A 15086-nucleotide genomic window follows, 5' to 3' on the forward strand; every position below is an offset into this window, starting at 1 on the left:
CACATTTGTTCATGCTGAGATCATCAGTGGGTTCAGGTGGTGACCACTTGGTTCTTCCATGGTAATGTTTCCCATCAAACTCTTTTTTTTTTTAAATTGAAGTATAGTTGCTGTACAATATTATGTAAATTACAGATGTATAATATAGTGATTCACAATTTTTTTATTTTATACTTCATTTATAGTTGTTATAAAATATTGGCTATATCCCCATGTTGTAAAATATATCCTTCTAGCTTATTTTATACCTAATAATTTGTACCTCTTACTTTCCTACCCCTGTATTGCCCCTCCCTTCTTCCCTCTCCCCACTGGTAACCACTAGTTTGTTCTCTATATCTGTGAGTTTGCTGCTTTTTTGTTTTATTCACTAGTGTGTTATATTTTAGATTCCATATATTAGTGATATCACACAGTATTTGTCTTTCTCTGTCTCACATAACTGCATTTAGCATGAAGCCCTCCAAATCCATCCATGTTGCTGCAAATGGCAAAATTTTCTTTTTCATGGCTGAGTAGTATTGCATTGTTTGGATATACTATATCTTCTTTTCCATTCATCTGCTGATGGACACTTAGGTTGCTTCCATATCCATAGGTAGAATGATGCTTAATCTTTTTTCTTTAATAATTAAATGTTGCCAAATTACTGTACATAGAGGTTGCATCAATTTATGTTAATTCTAGCAATGTATGAAATGCCTCTTTCATATACTCTCACCAATGTAGTGTTAACTAAGCTTTGTGATCTTTTCCAATTTGATGTGTTAATCGTGACATTTAAATTTAAGTTTAATTGTGTTTCTTATTATTGTATAATGTCTGAGTCCTCATACTCTTTAGATAATATTCATTGTTCTATTATCAGCAATACTGAAATTATCTAGTAATTGTTCTTTCTCTCCTTCTTCCTTCTCTTCCTCAATCCAGTTTTAGTTACTATTATGTTCTTAGTGGTAGTCTTTAGATTTTCATATTTGCTGAAGAGTCTTGGAGCTTGATTTATAAGCCACAGCTGATAGCTTTTATTACCAGATTATGCCTGTGAGTCACTCACTGAGTTTATTCTGCTTTCTACCTAGCCACCCTTCTGCTTCTTTTCTAGTAGTTGCATTACTCCCACACAACATTTATGTGCTATTTTGTCTCTGTTATCACCATCAGACTTAGTATTTATAATGCTCACCCTGCCCCTCACCCCCAGACATTATGCTAAAGATTTTCCAAACATTTTCTGATTGCTGAGATTTGTTTTGTAGGCCATTTCTCAGGAAAGGTTTGTATCTGTTTATCTGTGATATTTATATTTTAAAGACTCGTAGGAATCAGAAATCATGCCTATTACTTTCATTAATAATTCAAAGGATCTAGGCCATCTAGGTGAAACATGGAGAAGCCTAGGACATCATATGCAGAAAAGGGGCCATTTCAGTTATCAAATATTTCCTTTATAAACTCTATTGATTATAAAGTTTACATGGCATTTTCCAGTGAGCCATGGCCTCATAAATTTATACATCCACAGTTTATTTGTAATAAGCAACCTAGATGGACAAGGTACATTCTGCTAAAAGCATTCTGTAGATAAGGACTCTTCCTCTAGTTCCTATTGTTAGTATCTGTCATCTGCTTATTTACAAGAAGATTTGACTGAATCATCTCTTCTTTTGTTTCCCAACTACTCCTTAAAAATTTTTTCCCTAACATCCCTGGTTACAGGAGAAAATAGATTAAATTCTTCCCTGCATGGTATTTTCTTCAACAGCAGTGCTCTGTCTAACCTGTCTACTCTGTTAGTGAGGGTTGAGTGGACAGTGGACCCAGGCAGGTTGCATACCATGAAGCACTAGGAGAGGTTTGAGGACAAGAAAGCTCTAGTTGTAGTTGTCAAGGGTAAAATCAGAAAGCAGCCTGCAGAATCCCGTTCTCCAAAGGAGAGATGATGAGCACAGTCAAAGCTGTAAGCTCCAAACTGCATTACTGATTCAAATACATCCATGCAGGAAGGGGAAACCAATCCACGGAGAAGGGGAGTAGAGACACTGGGAAATAAGATAAGCTGTAGGTTTCTAGTCCAATTCTCGGTTAGGTGAGAGAAGGGTGGGCCCACAATAGGCCACATACACTTCTCCTTGCTACAATCAGTGGAGGACACTGCTGGCCAGTCCTTGTCACTCAGAGCCATGGGACATGTTGCTCAGCAGTCGGTATCGCTGAAGCGTCCCAGAGCTGCAGACTCCAGGGCCACAGGAAGAGATGACCCACCACCAGGAAGGACCAGACATGGCACTTGTTCTATTTCTCTACAAATCTGGAATTTCTTTACAATAAACATCTTAAGGAAAAAGCAGAAGAATCTAGTGGCATCACATACAAACTTCCTAGGACTTAGTGTGGCCGAAATCTGGGACAGGGCTTTCCCAAGCCCACAGCCACATGCACACTTCTCTGAGATGCTTGTAAAGAGCTTAACTGGACAACCACATTTAGCCTGGGAGCCTGAAGTAGGATAGCTAGTGTCCACTGTCACTGTTGCAGGACAGGCCCCAAGAGAGTTGTATACACAACTCCTAGGTGCCTCAGTTTCACAGCTCCTACGATCTCTTTATCTTCCATAGTGTATATACAGTGCTCTTTTCCTTAAATAATTACAATATGAGTACATATAGCAATGGTAGGCATAAATGAATGCTTTATAAAATATGTTCATTTGAAATATTAAACAATTCCTAGTATCCCTATGAGAATTCCTAAAATATTTCTTTTTCTAGGAATCAGAAGGAAAAAAAGTTGAGCAAATGATTCTTTCAGGAGAAGCTGAATTCCCTCCACCACTTCCATTTACACTTAGAGTCAGACGAAGTCACCTAGTTGAAGATGCTCTGCGTCAGTTAAGCCAAGCTGAAACCACTGACCTCCGGAAAGTATTGGTGGTACAGTAAAAAGTCTCATTGGACATTTTTACTAATATGGGAGGAAAACACTGATGTAATATAGCAGAGAAGAGTCTGTATTTGCAACTACAGTTTGCAAGCCTAACGGTTCCCAGGATTCCTTGCTTACCCTTCAGAGAAAAGCTATGGGATGTTTAATTGAACATTGGGGTTATGAGTTAACTATTAGTTACTGATGGCTACAGAAATGCTGCGTAATGAACCATCCCAAAGCGTAATGACTTAAAATAGCAATAATTTTACAAACCTGCAGTTTGGCTGAGGGTCTGGTTGATGTAGGTTGAATTCATCTGGGTGGCTTTGCAGATTTCGTCTGTACTTGTTCACCTGGTTGGGAGTTGGCTAGGGATTAGCTGATCTAGCCTAGCCTGGCTGGGGCAGTCTGGCCCTGCTTCCTATGTTTTCCATCTTCTTCCTGAGACCCTCAGGCATGTTCTTCTTACAGCAGTGTCAGAGGTACAAGATAGCAAGCCCAGTCACTCGACAAACGATGCTGTAATCAAAGCAAGTCACATACCTGAGCCCAAACTGAGGGCTGGCAAAATACTCTCAGCCTCTTTAATGGGAGGAACTGCAAAGTCACATGCAAAAGACACGGACCAGCGAGGGGTAAAGAACTGGGGCTTTGAAGGCAAACAACAAGCAGCAGGTGGAACAGATACTTTTCCTACATTGTGTCTCTAGTTTTAGTCATAGACTTTCTACTATATTGGTTCCAATTCTAGCCATCCTTCACTTCATCTTCTGTGGACACCTGTAGGGTTTTACTGTGTGGTACCTCAGATGGCTTGCCCACAGAATAATGAGTAACTTTTTAGATTAGAGCTGGAGTCTGCCCAGAAGGGAGCGGCTTTTCCCCGTACTGGTCATGAGGGAAGAGTCAGTCTCTCAGAGAAGTGAGAACCGAAGGTTAGGGCTCAGAGAGGAGAGGTATGTTTCCCAGCCTGCAGCTCTAATGGGTAACAAGGCAACTACTTTATGAGCCAGACTTGCTAGTTGTTGTCTCCTTCTGTACCTATTTTGCTTTAAGTCTTGATTATGAGGAAATCCATAGGAGATGATTCCTCCTACAGGAGATGACAAAGAGGTAAGAAGGTAAACTTCAAGACAGATCCAATCAAAATACAGACTCTGAACAAGGTAAGGTTGTCAAGGCCCTTTCTGAGCAGGTCCTGACCATGGTGAAGACAGACTTGCTAGTGTAAATGAGCAGAAATAAGAAAATCGGAAGTAAGTTTAATTTATTGGGATATCCAGATGGAGTGTGAGGCAGGCCCTTGGAAATGATGGACTGTGGCCAAGGAGTCAGTTGATCAAAGTGGCAGTAAATAAGGTCTTCTAGGCAAAGAGAAAAGAAAGAGAACTTGTAGTGAAGCTTAGGGATACGATATTAGAAAGATACAAAGAAATAGGTGGGAGAAGAGGTATAGAAGCGGTAGTCAGAGAGGTAGGAGGAAGCCAGGCTAGCACTCAACTACAAAGTCTAAAGACTTCAGAAAAGAGGGACTGGTTCTTAGTGATTCCCACACGAGGGCTCTGGGCAGTCAGATCTGAAGGTTCCTACACAGGTGCCAGGCCCAGGCTGACTGGGAGATGTGTTTGTCAGCAGTCCTGATGAGGGGAGAGGCAGGAGAAACCAAGCAAGTATTGACTGGAGCCCAAGTTGTAAAGCCTAAATGATGAGATGAAGAGAGGTCAGATAGAAGAACTGAGGAATTTAGTGGCCCAGGGGTTTGAGGCACATCAAAATTTAATTCAGGACGCTGGTCAATGTAACTGGTGAATGCTAAGTCTTGCTGGAATCCCACCTCACTTGGTTCTTGTGGCCGTGTGGGCACCCAGGCGCTCTCTATACCGTAATCTGACGGTAAACAGGTTCATGGCATCTGCTTCTCAGAAAGCAAACTGAGGGAGAACAGAGTGCAGTGAGGTCAGGAGAGTGGATTCTGGGAACTCTGGTGCCTGCAGGAGGTTTGAAACTTTTCCTTAAAAGTAAAGGCATTATGTTTTGAAACTGGACCTAGGAGTGTGTTTTCTTTTCTCAGGTTGAATTTATTAAAGAAATTCGTTCTGTGGGGGAAGGAGTGAAGTCCGAGTTCTTCCACTGTATATTTGAAGAGATGACCAAGAAAGAATATGGAATGTTCATATATCCTGAAGAGGGTTCCTGCATGTGGTTTCCTACCAATGTGAGTCTTTTATTTATTTTCTTACGGTTTATCAGAACAGAAAATGTATACCGTGTCCTATAACATGAAAACCATGCTAATGTAAAATTGGGTCATGTCGAGCCTTGCTACTCAAAATACGGTCCATGGAGCAGAAGCTCCAGCATTAGAAGAAGAGCAGAACCTTGGGCCCAGGTCAGAATGTGTATTTTATAAGATTTCCCAGGTGATTCGTATGCTCATCAAAGTTTTAAACAGTTTGAATAAAGTATACTTGAGATATAATAAATGGCACATAAAGTGTCTAATTTGACAAACTTTTATATACATCTATACCTGTGGAACTATCAGCACAATCAAGATAATGAGTATACCCATTCCCCAGGGTTTCCTACATCCCTTTTTTTTTTTTTAATTCTTTTTTTTTAATGGAGGTACTGGGGATTGAACTCAGGACCTCGTGTATGCTAAGCATGTGCTCTACCACTAAGCTATTACCCTCCTCGACATACCCCTTTCTGATCCTACTCCTCCCTGTTCCTACTCCTTGCTGCAGGCACAGGCAACCACTGATCTGATTTCTATCACTATAGGTTAGTCTGAATTTCCTGGAATTTTACATAAATGGAATTATAAATAGCCTTTGTGTCTATCTTTCACTCAGCATAATGACATTGAGACTCAGGCATGTTGTTATATGTATCCATAGTTCATTCCCTTTGATTGCTGAGTAATATTCCATTGTTTAGATGTACTGCACTTCATTTATGTAGTCGCCTACTGATGGATATTTGGGTGGTTTCCTACATTTTAAGAGGCAGTAATCTAGTGTTTCAAATTAGAGGAGAAATTGTTAATAGACTCCTAGAGATAATTGCTAATTCTAACAAGGCAATTCATTTCTGCAAGGATTATATTTTTACAAAGATCCTCAAAATGTAAACACTTTCTTGAAGTAACACCAAAAAAAGTGTCTTCATTTCTCTGTTAGTAACACAGAGCAAATAATTCTAAAAAGAATCACATGTCAAACTTCTATTTATCCATTCCCTTATCCATAAACTTCCAAATGTTCTTCCAAATGATGTGGTAGAGTTTGGAGTCCAGGAAAAGGCAGGGGACAGGAGAAGACAAAGTACTGGAAAAGTACTGAAAGGTGTTTTGTATCTTTTTGAGAAGGAATGAACCCCTAAAAGTGGTCAAGGAGTGCCAGTGTTCAGATTTTTTACCAATCAACAAGTTTTTATTGACTGTTTCTTGAGGTTCCCACATTGTATTAAATATTATAGAAGATTCAGATTAGTATACAACACAATCTATTTCCTCTCGAAACTTTTTGTATATGTATATGGAGCCAAAAGACTGAAATACCAGCAATTTTAGCAATTTTTTGAAATTATGGACTGCCAACTTCAAGTGTTCTAACAGTCACTGGGAACATGGTGGGGGAGGTGGGGTGGGAAGGGAGCTCTCATGTGGGATTAAAAGCGCAGACTTGCAGTCTTGAGTGATGTTGAGTGTGTCATTTAGCCCCTCTGAGTTTGCAGTTTCCTCACCTAAAAAATGGCTGCTGTAATTTCTGTTCTGCCTGCTTTGTAGAGCTGTTGCGAGAATAAAACAAGATAAAGAACGTCAAAGTGTGACAGTACCATGAAACCTTCAGGGCACTGTACAAATATAAGAGATTCTTTATTAGGAGGAAAAGAAATCAGGGGGGACTGAAGTGATTGGAAAAACTTTCTTAGAAAAGTGGAGACGTAAGGTTGATGTTGAAGGATAAGGACTAAACATATCAAAGAGATGCAGGTGGGGAATGGAGAAGAGGAAAATAAACCTTACGTCAACCCTCAGACAGAGGTGGTTCGTCCCCATTTTACAGATGAAGAAACTGAGGCTCAGAAAGTTTAAATAAACTGTCCAAGGACATTCAGCTTGCAAGTGACCAAGCTAGGAGATGAATTCAGGGCTTAAAGCCTTATACTTTAGTGCTGGATAGAAAACACAGAGACAAAAGTCTAATTTGTGTATGGCTCAGTAAAGAGGCACAATCAACTAGACCAGGGGACACCTTACGAATACAGGAAATAAGACTGATCAGGTTAGAGGAGGTCACCTTTGGAGAGTACTCATACTGAACTTTTTAAAACTCGTTTTCAAAATTCAGATGCATTTTTTTTGGGGGGGTTTGATTGTGCTTTTTTGTGGGTTTGTTTTATTTTTGAGATGAAATTCATATAACATAAAATTAAGCACTTTAAATTCAGAGGCATTTAGCACATTCACAATGTTGCTCAACCACCATGTTTATCTAAGTCTAGAACATTTTAATCATCCCCCACAAAATGGGAGATCACATCTCATTAGCAGTCCTCCCTCCAACCCCAGCTTTATTTTTTTTTCTCTGTGATTTATCATAACATTTTGTGTATATTTCCCTGTGCTATACAGTGTAATCTTGTTTATCTATTCTACAATTTTGAAATCCCAGTCTATCCCTTTTTAACATAGGGCAAGTAGACTGAGGCACAGACTGGTATGTGGGTGGCCTAAAATCATGCACTTGCTAATGGCAAGGCTGACACTGGAACTGGAATCTCAGAATTTTTAAGCTAGTGATCTCTCGGTTGGGCTGCAGTGATGGCTTGGCCATACGTGGCCAGTGTTCTTCCTCATCTGGGACTACAAAGGGCAGAGAGGAGAGTGAAGCCAGTTTCATCAGGACTCTTTCCTTTCTCCTTCCACCGACCCTCACAGTCAGCAGCACCAGTCACCTTTCCTGGCCTGTATGCTTGTCCATAAGCATACTTGAGTCCAGGGCTGCATTGTTGAAGGGGACGGCACTCCTCTGCACTACACCTGACATGCCTGTTGCCCACTGCAAGTGTAGATAAAGTGTACCCTTCTTTTCCTAGTGTCATTCTTCTACACAAATTTGAAGGCAGACTGTAAAATTAAACAGTGACAACCTTGGTTTATAAGGCTATCTGAGCATATTTTTTCATAGTCCAGATGTGCTATTAGGAACAAAAAGCAAATTCATTTATTTAACATTCGTATTTTGACTAATGGAAGAAATTTAAATTGCATTATAGCTTGTGTAAGAATCTCAAATTTTGATTTTCCTGAAGCCCATTTTGTTTCTAATTTGTGACTTTTAGAAAAGGGAACCAAACCATTTTTTTTAACTAATATACTTACCCTTTGGACTATTGATTATTTATAATACATTAAGGATTTTTTTCTTCTCCTTTTCCAGCCTAAATTTGAGAAGAAGAGATATTTCCTCTTTGGGATGCTGTGTGGACTCTCACTTTACAACTTAAATGTTGCTAACCTTCCTTTCCCACTGGCTCTGTTTAAGAAACTTCTGGACCAAAAGCCATCACTGGAAGATTTAAAAGAACTCAGTCCTGTTTTGGGGAAGTAAGTAACCATAATGGCTTTTCCAGGACTGTATATCTAGTCAGTCTCAGTTAGTCAGGCAAAAATAATGTTACACACACAGATACACAGACACGTAGAGACACACACAGACACACAGACAAGGTCTTCAGTTTCAATAAATGCGCATGTTCTTTAGATGAATTTGAATTTTAGCAAGACTTATAATCCAGTAAATGTTCAAAAATGGAGAAAAGCCAAACGCTCCTCTAGTTATCAGCCAGTACAATAAACAGTACAACAAATTGGTCTCTTGAATTTATCCAGATGGAAACAGTTGTTTGGGACAGTGCACGATATTCTTAATGAGAATCACGAAGGCTATGTTTATTTTAATAAATCATATTTAATTTATTTTAATAAATCAGCATGTCATCAACTTTATTTTTTAAGGATTGAGAAATACATGTTCTAAGTTAAAAGGCAAACTATAGCCTGTGAGGAAAATACTGGCAACACATGATAGACAAAGCATTAATATTTCTGATGCATAAATATATATGGCTATATGTGTGTGTATATAATCAAAAAAATGAAGATATGCTCAGCCTTACTAGTGATCAAGAAAGTGCAAACGAAAATGAGATACCATTTTTCTGTTTACAGATTGACAACTATTTAAAGGTTTTCATAAATATAGAGTTGGCAACAGATGGGGGAGAAGGATTCTGACAGTCCAGAGCATGGTTTCTCAACCTTGGCAATCCTGACATTTTGGGCTATGGAAGGCTGACCTGGACGTTGTAGGCATGTTTAGCAGCACTTGGGGTTGCTATCTGCTAGATGCCGGTAGCAGCTTTTCCTTTAATTGTGACAACCAAAGATGTCTCCAGATTTTGCCAGATGTCTTCTGGTGGGCAAAAATCACCCCTGTTTGAGAATCACTGGTCTGGAGGAAGGGGCTTCTTTTTATAATTCCACCAAGACACAGCAGTGTCTATGTGTTAGCAGTGGTTCGACCAAACTGTAAATAGGGGTTAAGTCTAGGAAGAAGGAGTGGGAAGGTGGAGAAGAAATTTACACAGCATTTTATACATTTCTATATTTTTTTTCCATTGAACATTTATTTCTTTTGAAATTTTACAAGATCAATAAATATAACTTTTAAATCAAAATTTTCATTAGGAATTTGCAAGAAGTTCTAAACGATGAAGCCGATGACATTAAAGAAGTACTTGGCATATGTTTTTCTGTGAGTACTAGTGAAAGCCAGATTATAGTTGAATGTTTTTTAAAAATATTTTTCATCATGTCTTAAATATGCGATTCCTTTTTTGAAAGATATTTCACTTCTGTACTGTAAGACTTTTCCTTTGCTTGCTCCTCATTTGATACCTTGTATCTATATACTCTCAAATAAAGTGAAAAGACAGCAGTTATTCCATCAGTGTGAACAGTGTAAACAACTAAATGGGATGATATATGCTTAAAAGCAATATGCAATATATACTAGGATATGTTTTTATTTTTATATATATTTAAAAGGCTGAACTACGTAAGTATTTAATTCCTAGTTATTTAAAATTTTATAGGGAAGAATGTACTAGCAGTCCTAGTATTACGGCTGATTATTCAATCTTTCTTTCATGTTTTGTACCTGAAATATATTTTGGCTACTGATACACTGGGACCAAAAGAATGCTGATTTAATTCCAGATGGGAGCTCTATATTTGTAGACCAAAGCAACAAGTAAGTACTGAGACCTAGTATATCTGCTTTGAATACACATGTTTACATCACTATGCTTTACAAATGTATTTTGTCTTCTCAGATGATCATCTTAGCTTCTGATCTTTTAAGAAAGATAAAAGTTTACAGGGAAGAGACGGGGAGAAAGGAATCAGGATTAAATATTTCCTTGGCAGCACTTTTCACTACTCGTTTAACAATTATTTTTGAGCCTCTACTCTATACCAGACCCTATTCCAGGTGCCAGAGATACAGCAGTGCAACAGACAGACAAAATCTGGAGCTTAAATTCCAGTGAGGCAGAAAGTCGGTACACAAATAAATTATTATCTGATAAGATGTCAGATCAGGATGAGCTCTCTGAAGAAAATTAAAACCAATTAAAGAACTAGAGAGTGACAGGTGGTGGTATGCTGGAGCTTGTGAGAGCTGATTGTAAAAGTTTCAAAAATGTTGAGGGTTTACTATTAAAAGTGTTAATAGCTTAAAATGAGCTGTGGTGGGAAGTTACATAACAGAAGTTGGCAAATGCTGCAAATGAGGGTTCCCTCTTTTTCTCTCTCCTTTTACGAGAGCTGGTTGTAGACCACTTAACAGCACACAGCTGGTTACCGGGGAGCACAGAGGGGGTTTATTTCTAAAGGATAGTCCACAAAGGATACTCAAAGGGTAGGAGACTGGTATGTTTCTGGTGGCTCTCTGGTGGAAAACCTCTCTGGTAGCAAACCTGCCATCAGGAAATTCATTCCGTAGTGGAGAAGATGGCCTTTGCAGAATTAAGTTTCACACAGTGATGTGTTGTGAGAGGAGAGAGAGAGGAATAGAGGACCAACCAGAGAAAACCTTGTTCGGGTTGAATTCTGATGAGTGATGGAAGCTGCCAGGTGAAGAGGAAACCCTGCCTGCTGGGGCCTGACCGTAAGAGAGACAGTGAGGCCAGAAATGCCCATCCAAGTGGGAGGAGGCTGCTGAGTCGGGCAAGGGTCAGAGCACAGAGGCCTTTTTTGATCCCGCTAGAGAAGTTGGAATTTACCCTAAAGGCAATGAGAAGCCTTTGAAAGATTTTAAGTGGGAGACTGACATTTTCAGATTAGTGTATTTGAAATATCCCGTCTGCATCTAGGGAAATGGGAGCAAAACAAAGTCTTCATCTGCTGTATTCTCCCAGTTTCCTCCGTCTAGCTGACCAGATGTTCTCATGTCCCTGCGTCGTGTAGGGTGGTGTGCAATGCAGAAGTAATTTACTTTTCTTTCTCAATAGAAGTGGTAAAAAGGGCAAAGTAGAGAATATTTTAGTCACAGGTAAAGTATGTTATTGGCCTTTTTTTCCTTCCCTCAAGGAAAGACTATGTTTCTAAGTACGTTGATTACATTTTCAACACCTCTGTAATGGCAGTTTATCAGGAATTTCAGAGAGGATTTCATAAAGTCTGTGACAAGGAGATACTTAAATATTTCCAGCCTGAAGAACTAATGACAGCGATGGTTGGAAATACTGATTATGACTGGGAACAATTTGAAAAGGTAGGCGATAACCAAAGTGCCCCCAATCCTTCCACGCAACTTCTATGTATTCCCCCCTGAAAACCATTTTTCTCCTTTTTTCCCCAAGAATTCAAGCTATATTCCAGGATACCATAAATCACATCATACTATACTGATGTTTTGGAAAGCTTTCCACAAATTAACTTCAGATGAAAAGATAAAATTCCTCTGTAAGTATTACAGTAATAGACGGATCTATAATTATATATCTTTTAAAGAATCTTACTTGAGATAAAGTCATTATTGATGCATCAAAAATGTTAATGGCAAAGCAAGGGTTAGAACCCAGGTTTCCCACCTTCTAGACCAGTGTTCTTCCTCTTACACGAGCCTGTTTCTCATTTTAAGAAAATGATAGTAATAAAGATATTGCTATTTTACTATCTTGTCTATACTGACTCTAATCCTACCTCCAATGTCAGTTTGTGTCCTCTTTCTTCACTCTAGTGAAGAAAGTTGGCTCCTAATGGAGCCTTTTTTTTTTTTTCAGTCATTCATGGCTAATGGAGCCTTTTATATCATATTCCTTCCATTATTTAATTATCTAAAGTCCTATGGAATTAGGACAATGGAAACTGTCTCAAATATTATTTTAGAAATAATAATAGTAGCAATGACCACTGATGATGATAATAACAACAACCGCGTTTTTACTGTGTGCTTATTCTATGCCAGGCATTGTACTGATCACTGTGTATCTGTTACCTCCCTTTATCCTCATAGCAGTCTTGTGAAGCAGGTACTTTTATTTTTCCCCATTTCAGATATGAGGAAAAAGAGGCTTGAGGCATTCAGTAGCTTTCCTATGTTCAGATAGCTGGTGAGTCTCAGAACGAGAGTTTGAGCCCAGCAGTCTAGTGCAAAGCCCAGGCTCTAGACCACTAAGCTCTGTGGCCTTGTGGTGTAAGAATTACTTTTCTTGGTGGAAACCCTAGGGTTTCCCTAGGACAGACTTAATGACTTACTGTCTTACCTTCTCATCTCATTTCTCAGTTCTTCCTGAGATACACATCTTTCTTCGTGCTGTTTTTGTTGTTCCTGAGGATTTCTGAGGACAATTCCAACTTCTCCATAAACCTAACCTACTTCTCCGCAAGCCCAAGCTACCTTACCAATCTTCTCTCTTAACGGGAGACTTTTGCTTCAGCCCAGAGGACCCACTGTCTATACCTTCAGTGAGTTCACTTACATCTTCCTAATCTCTGGCTTTTTCTTGGGCTTTTTTCTCCTGCCTTGAAAGGTCACCCAGCTCCTCTCCTTGAGAACTGACCAGCCAGATGTGACCTCTAAAGTTGCCCTAGCACCTCTGACCCTGCCTTGAGTCTCAGCTTCACCTCACACCTCCTAGTCTAGCTACTCAACTTCCTTGTATCTTGGTAGTCTCTTTTCCTGTATGTAATTTCCCCACAACTAGATCATGAACTCACTGAGGATAAAGACCAAATGTCATTATTTTTCTTCACTCCACATGGTCCCATGTAGTTCTCTTTGCACAAGAGGACCCAATAACTATTTATCGAATGAAGTGATTAATTTCTTCCTTTTCATTATAAGTTTTGCTCTTTCTATTAAATATCTTAACCAAAGTTTATTCCTTTTTAGTTTTTCTTACAGGAAATGACAGACTGCACGTAAGAGGCATACAGAAAATGGGTATTGTATTTCGCTGTCCCGAGACTTTCAGTGAAAGAAATTTCCCAAGATCACTGACCTGTCATAATATTCTGGACCTCCCTAAATATTCTACAATGGAAAGAATGGAAGAAGCACTTCAAATAGCCATCAACAGCCACAAAGGATTTGTCTCACCGATGGTCACAGGGTGATGGTGACCCCTGGGAGTCTCAGATCTCAGGTCCTCTCACCCTTCCATCCTTTTCTTCTTTAGGTCTACTTAGTGCAAAGCATTGATGGATTTTAGTTAGAATTAGCTGCAAAGGTTGAGATAAACAATAAAGTAGTGAGTCAAGGATAACATTTTTAATGAATCAACATTTCCTGATCCTTAAACTTGCTCTTAGAATGGTTGCTTCTTTACTGAATTATTTCCTGAGCAGTAATTATTTTTAAATATACTGAATATGAAAAGCTAACAGATATTGTAAAAATCTTATACATCTAATAAACACTGTCTGAAAATATAAGACATGCTGAAGTTTGAATAAAAACTATAAACTAATTCAACATGTTTTTGAGACTTGTAGGTATATATTTTCATATTCTGCATTGTCTCCAAAGTTTTGATTTTAGCCAATCTATTTGAAAAATCAAAATGTTAAGGGATTCATTAACTTATTGAATAATGACTTAAGTTCAATGCTATATTCCAAGAATCATTCTAAATGCAGATATCATTATTTTGGTAAAGTGTTGAGCCCAGCCAGGAACTCCTGTCTAATGATAGTTGGGAAAAATGAAGAACATGAAACATATTTCAGCATCATGGCTATAGAAGGAATTAAAGGAGAGACATAAGTATGTCGGAAATGAATTTTGTGGATCAATTCTATCTCATATTAAATTTTTTTCTAATTCTCGTATTTTGAGGCTTTTTCTTTTATTTTGTGCTAGTTGTATTCTCTTATAAACAGCAAGTCACTGAATGTTTTTTTTTTAAGTTGAAGTATAGTTGATCTACAATGTTGGGTTTGTTTCAGGTGTACAGCAAAGAGATTCAGTTATGCACATAAAAATATATATGTATTCTTTTTCAGGTTCTTTTCCAATTATAGGTTGTTACAGGATATTAAATATTGATATTGGTATAGTTCCCTGTGCTATACAGTAAGCCCTTGTTAGTTATCTGTTTTATATATGTTAATCTCAAACTCCTAATTTATCCACCCTCACTTTTCCCTTTGGTAACCGTAAGTTGGTTTTCTATGTCTGTGAGTCTATTTCTGTTCTGTAAATAAGTTCATTTGTATCGTTTTTTTCCCCATATGTAAGTGACATCATGTGATATTTGTTTTTCCTCTGACTTCATTTAGTGTGATAATCTCTAGGTCCATCCATGTTGCTGCAAATGGCATTATTACATTCCTTTTTATGGCTGAATCTCATAATAAATTTTAAACTCTTAAGCTATTTTATAAATGCCTGTTGTCATCCCAAACCATACACAGAAGCCTTGTGTCCGGGGTACTCTGGGCAAGGAGACTGTGAAGCCCACACTGGGGTGCTGATGGCGAGAGAGTGCAGGCATCTGAGGATGGACAGAACAGACACAGAGAATTCACCAAGGACACTAGAATGTGAGGTGGTCAGCAGAAACATAAGCCCCCATTG

The 15086-nt window shown here is 38.6% G+C and overlaps 1 protein-coding gene across 3 annotated transcripts in view; it reads left to right on the forward strand.

Moving 5' to 3' along the window:
- The window catches only part of HERC6 (HECT and RLD domain containing E3 ubiquitin protein ligase family member 6), a 45334-nt gene extending 30453 nt beyond the window's left edge, over window positions 1–14881 (forward strand). For 2 of the 3 annotated variants that reach the window (XM_072943252.1, XM_072943254.1), the window contains exons 16-23: window positions 2772–2933; window positions 5000–5143; window positions 8379–8545; window positions 9689–9755; window positions 10183–10253; window positions 11594–11777; window positions 11866–11968; window positions 13401–14881. In XM_072943252.1, the coding sequence (XP_072799353.1) occupies window positions 2772–2933; window positions 5000–5143; window positions 8379–8545; window positions 9689–9755; window positions 10183–10253; window positions 11594–11777; window positions 11866–11968; window positions 13401–13624 (1122 nt within the window). In that variant the 3' untranslated portion in view covers window positions 13625–14881. The remainder of the gene's footprint in view (window positions 1–2771; window positions 2934–4999; window positions 5144–8378; window positions 8546–9688; window positions 9756–10182; window positions 10254–11593; window positions 11778–11865; window positions 11969–13400) is intronic. The other variant, XM_072943259.1, reaches the window with a different exon arrangement.
- Window positions 14882–15086: the final 205 nt, after the last annotated feature.

This window comes from Vicugna pacos, chromosome 2 (genome assembly GCF_048564905.1).
Source record: "Vicugna pacos chromosome 2, VicPac4, whole genome shotgun sequence".
Lineage (NCBI taxonomy): Eukaryota > Metazoa > Chordata > Mammalia > Artiodactyla > Camelidae > Vicugna > Vicugna pacos.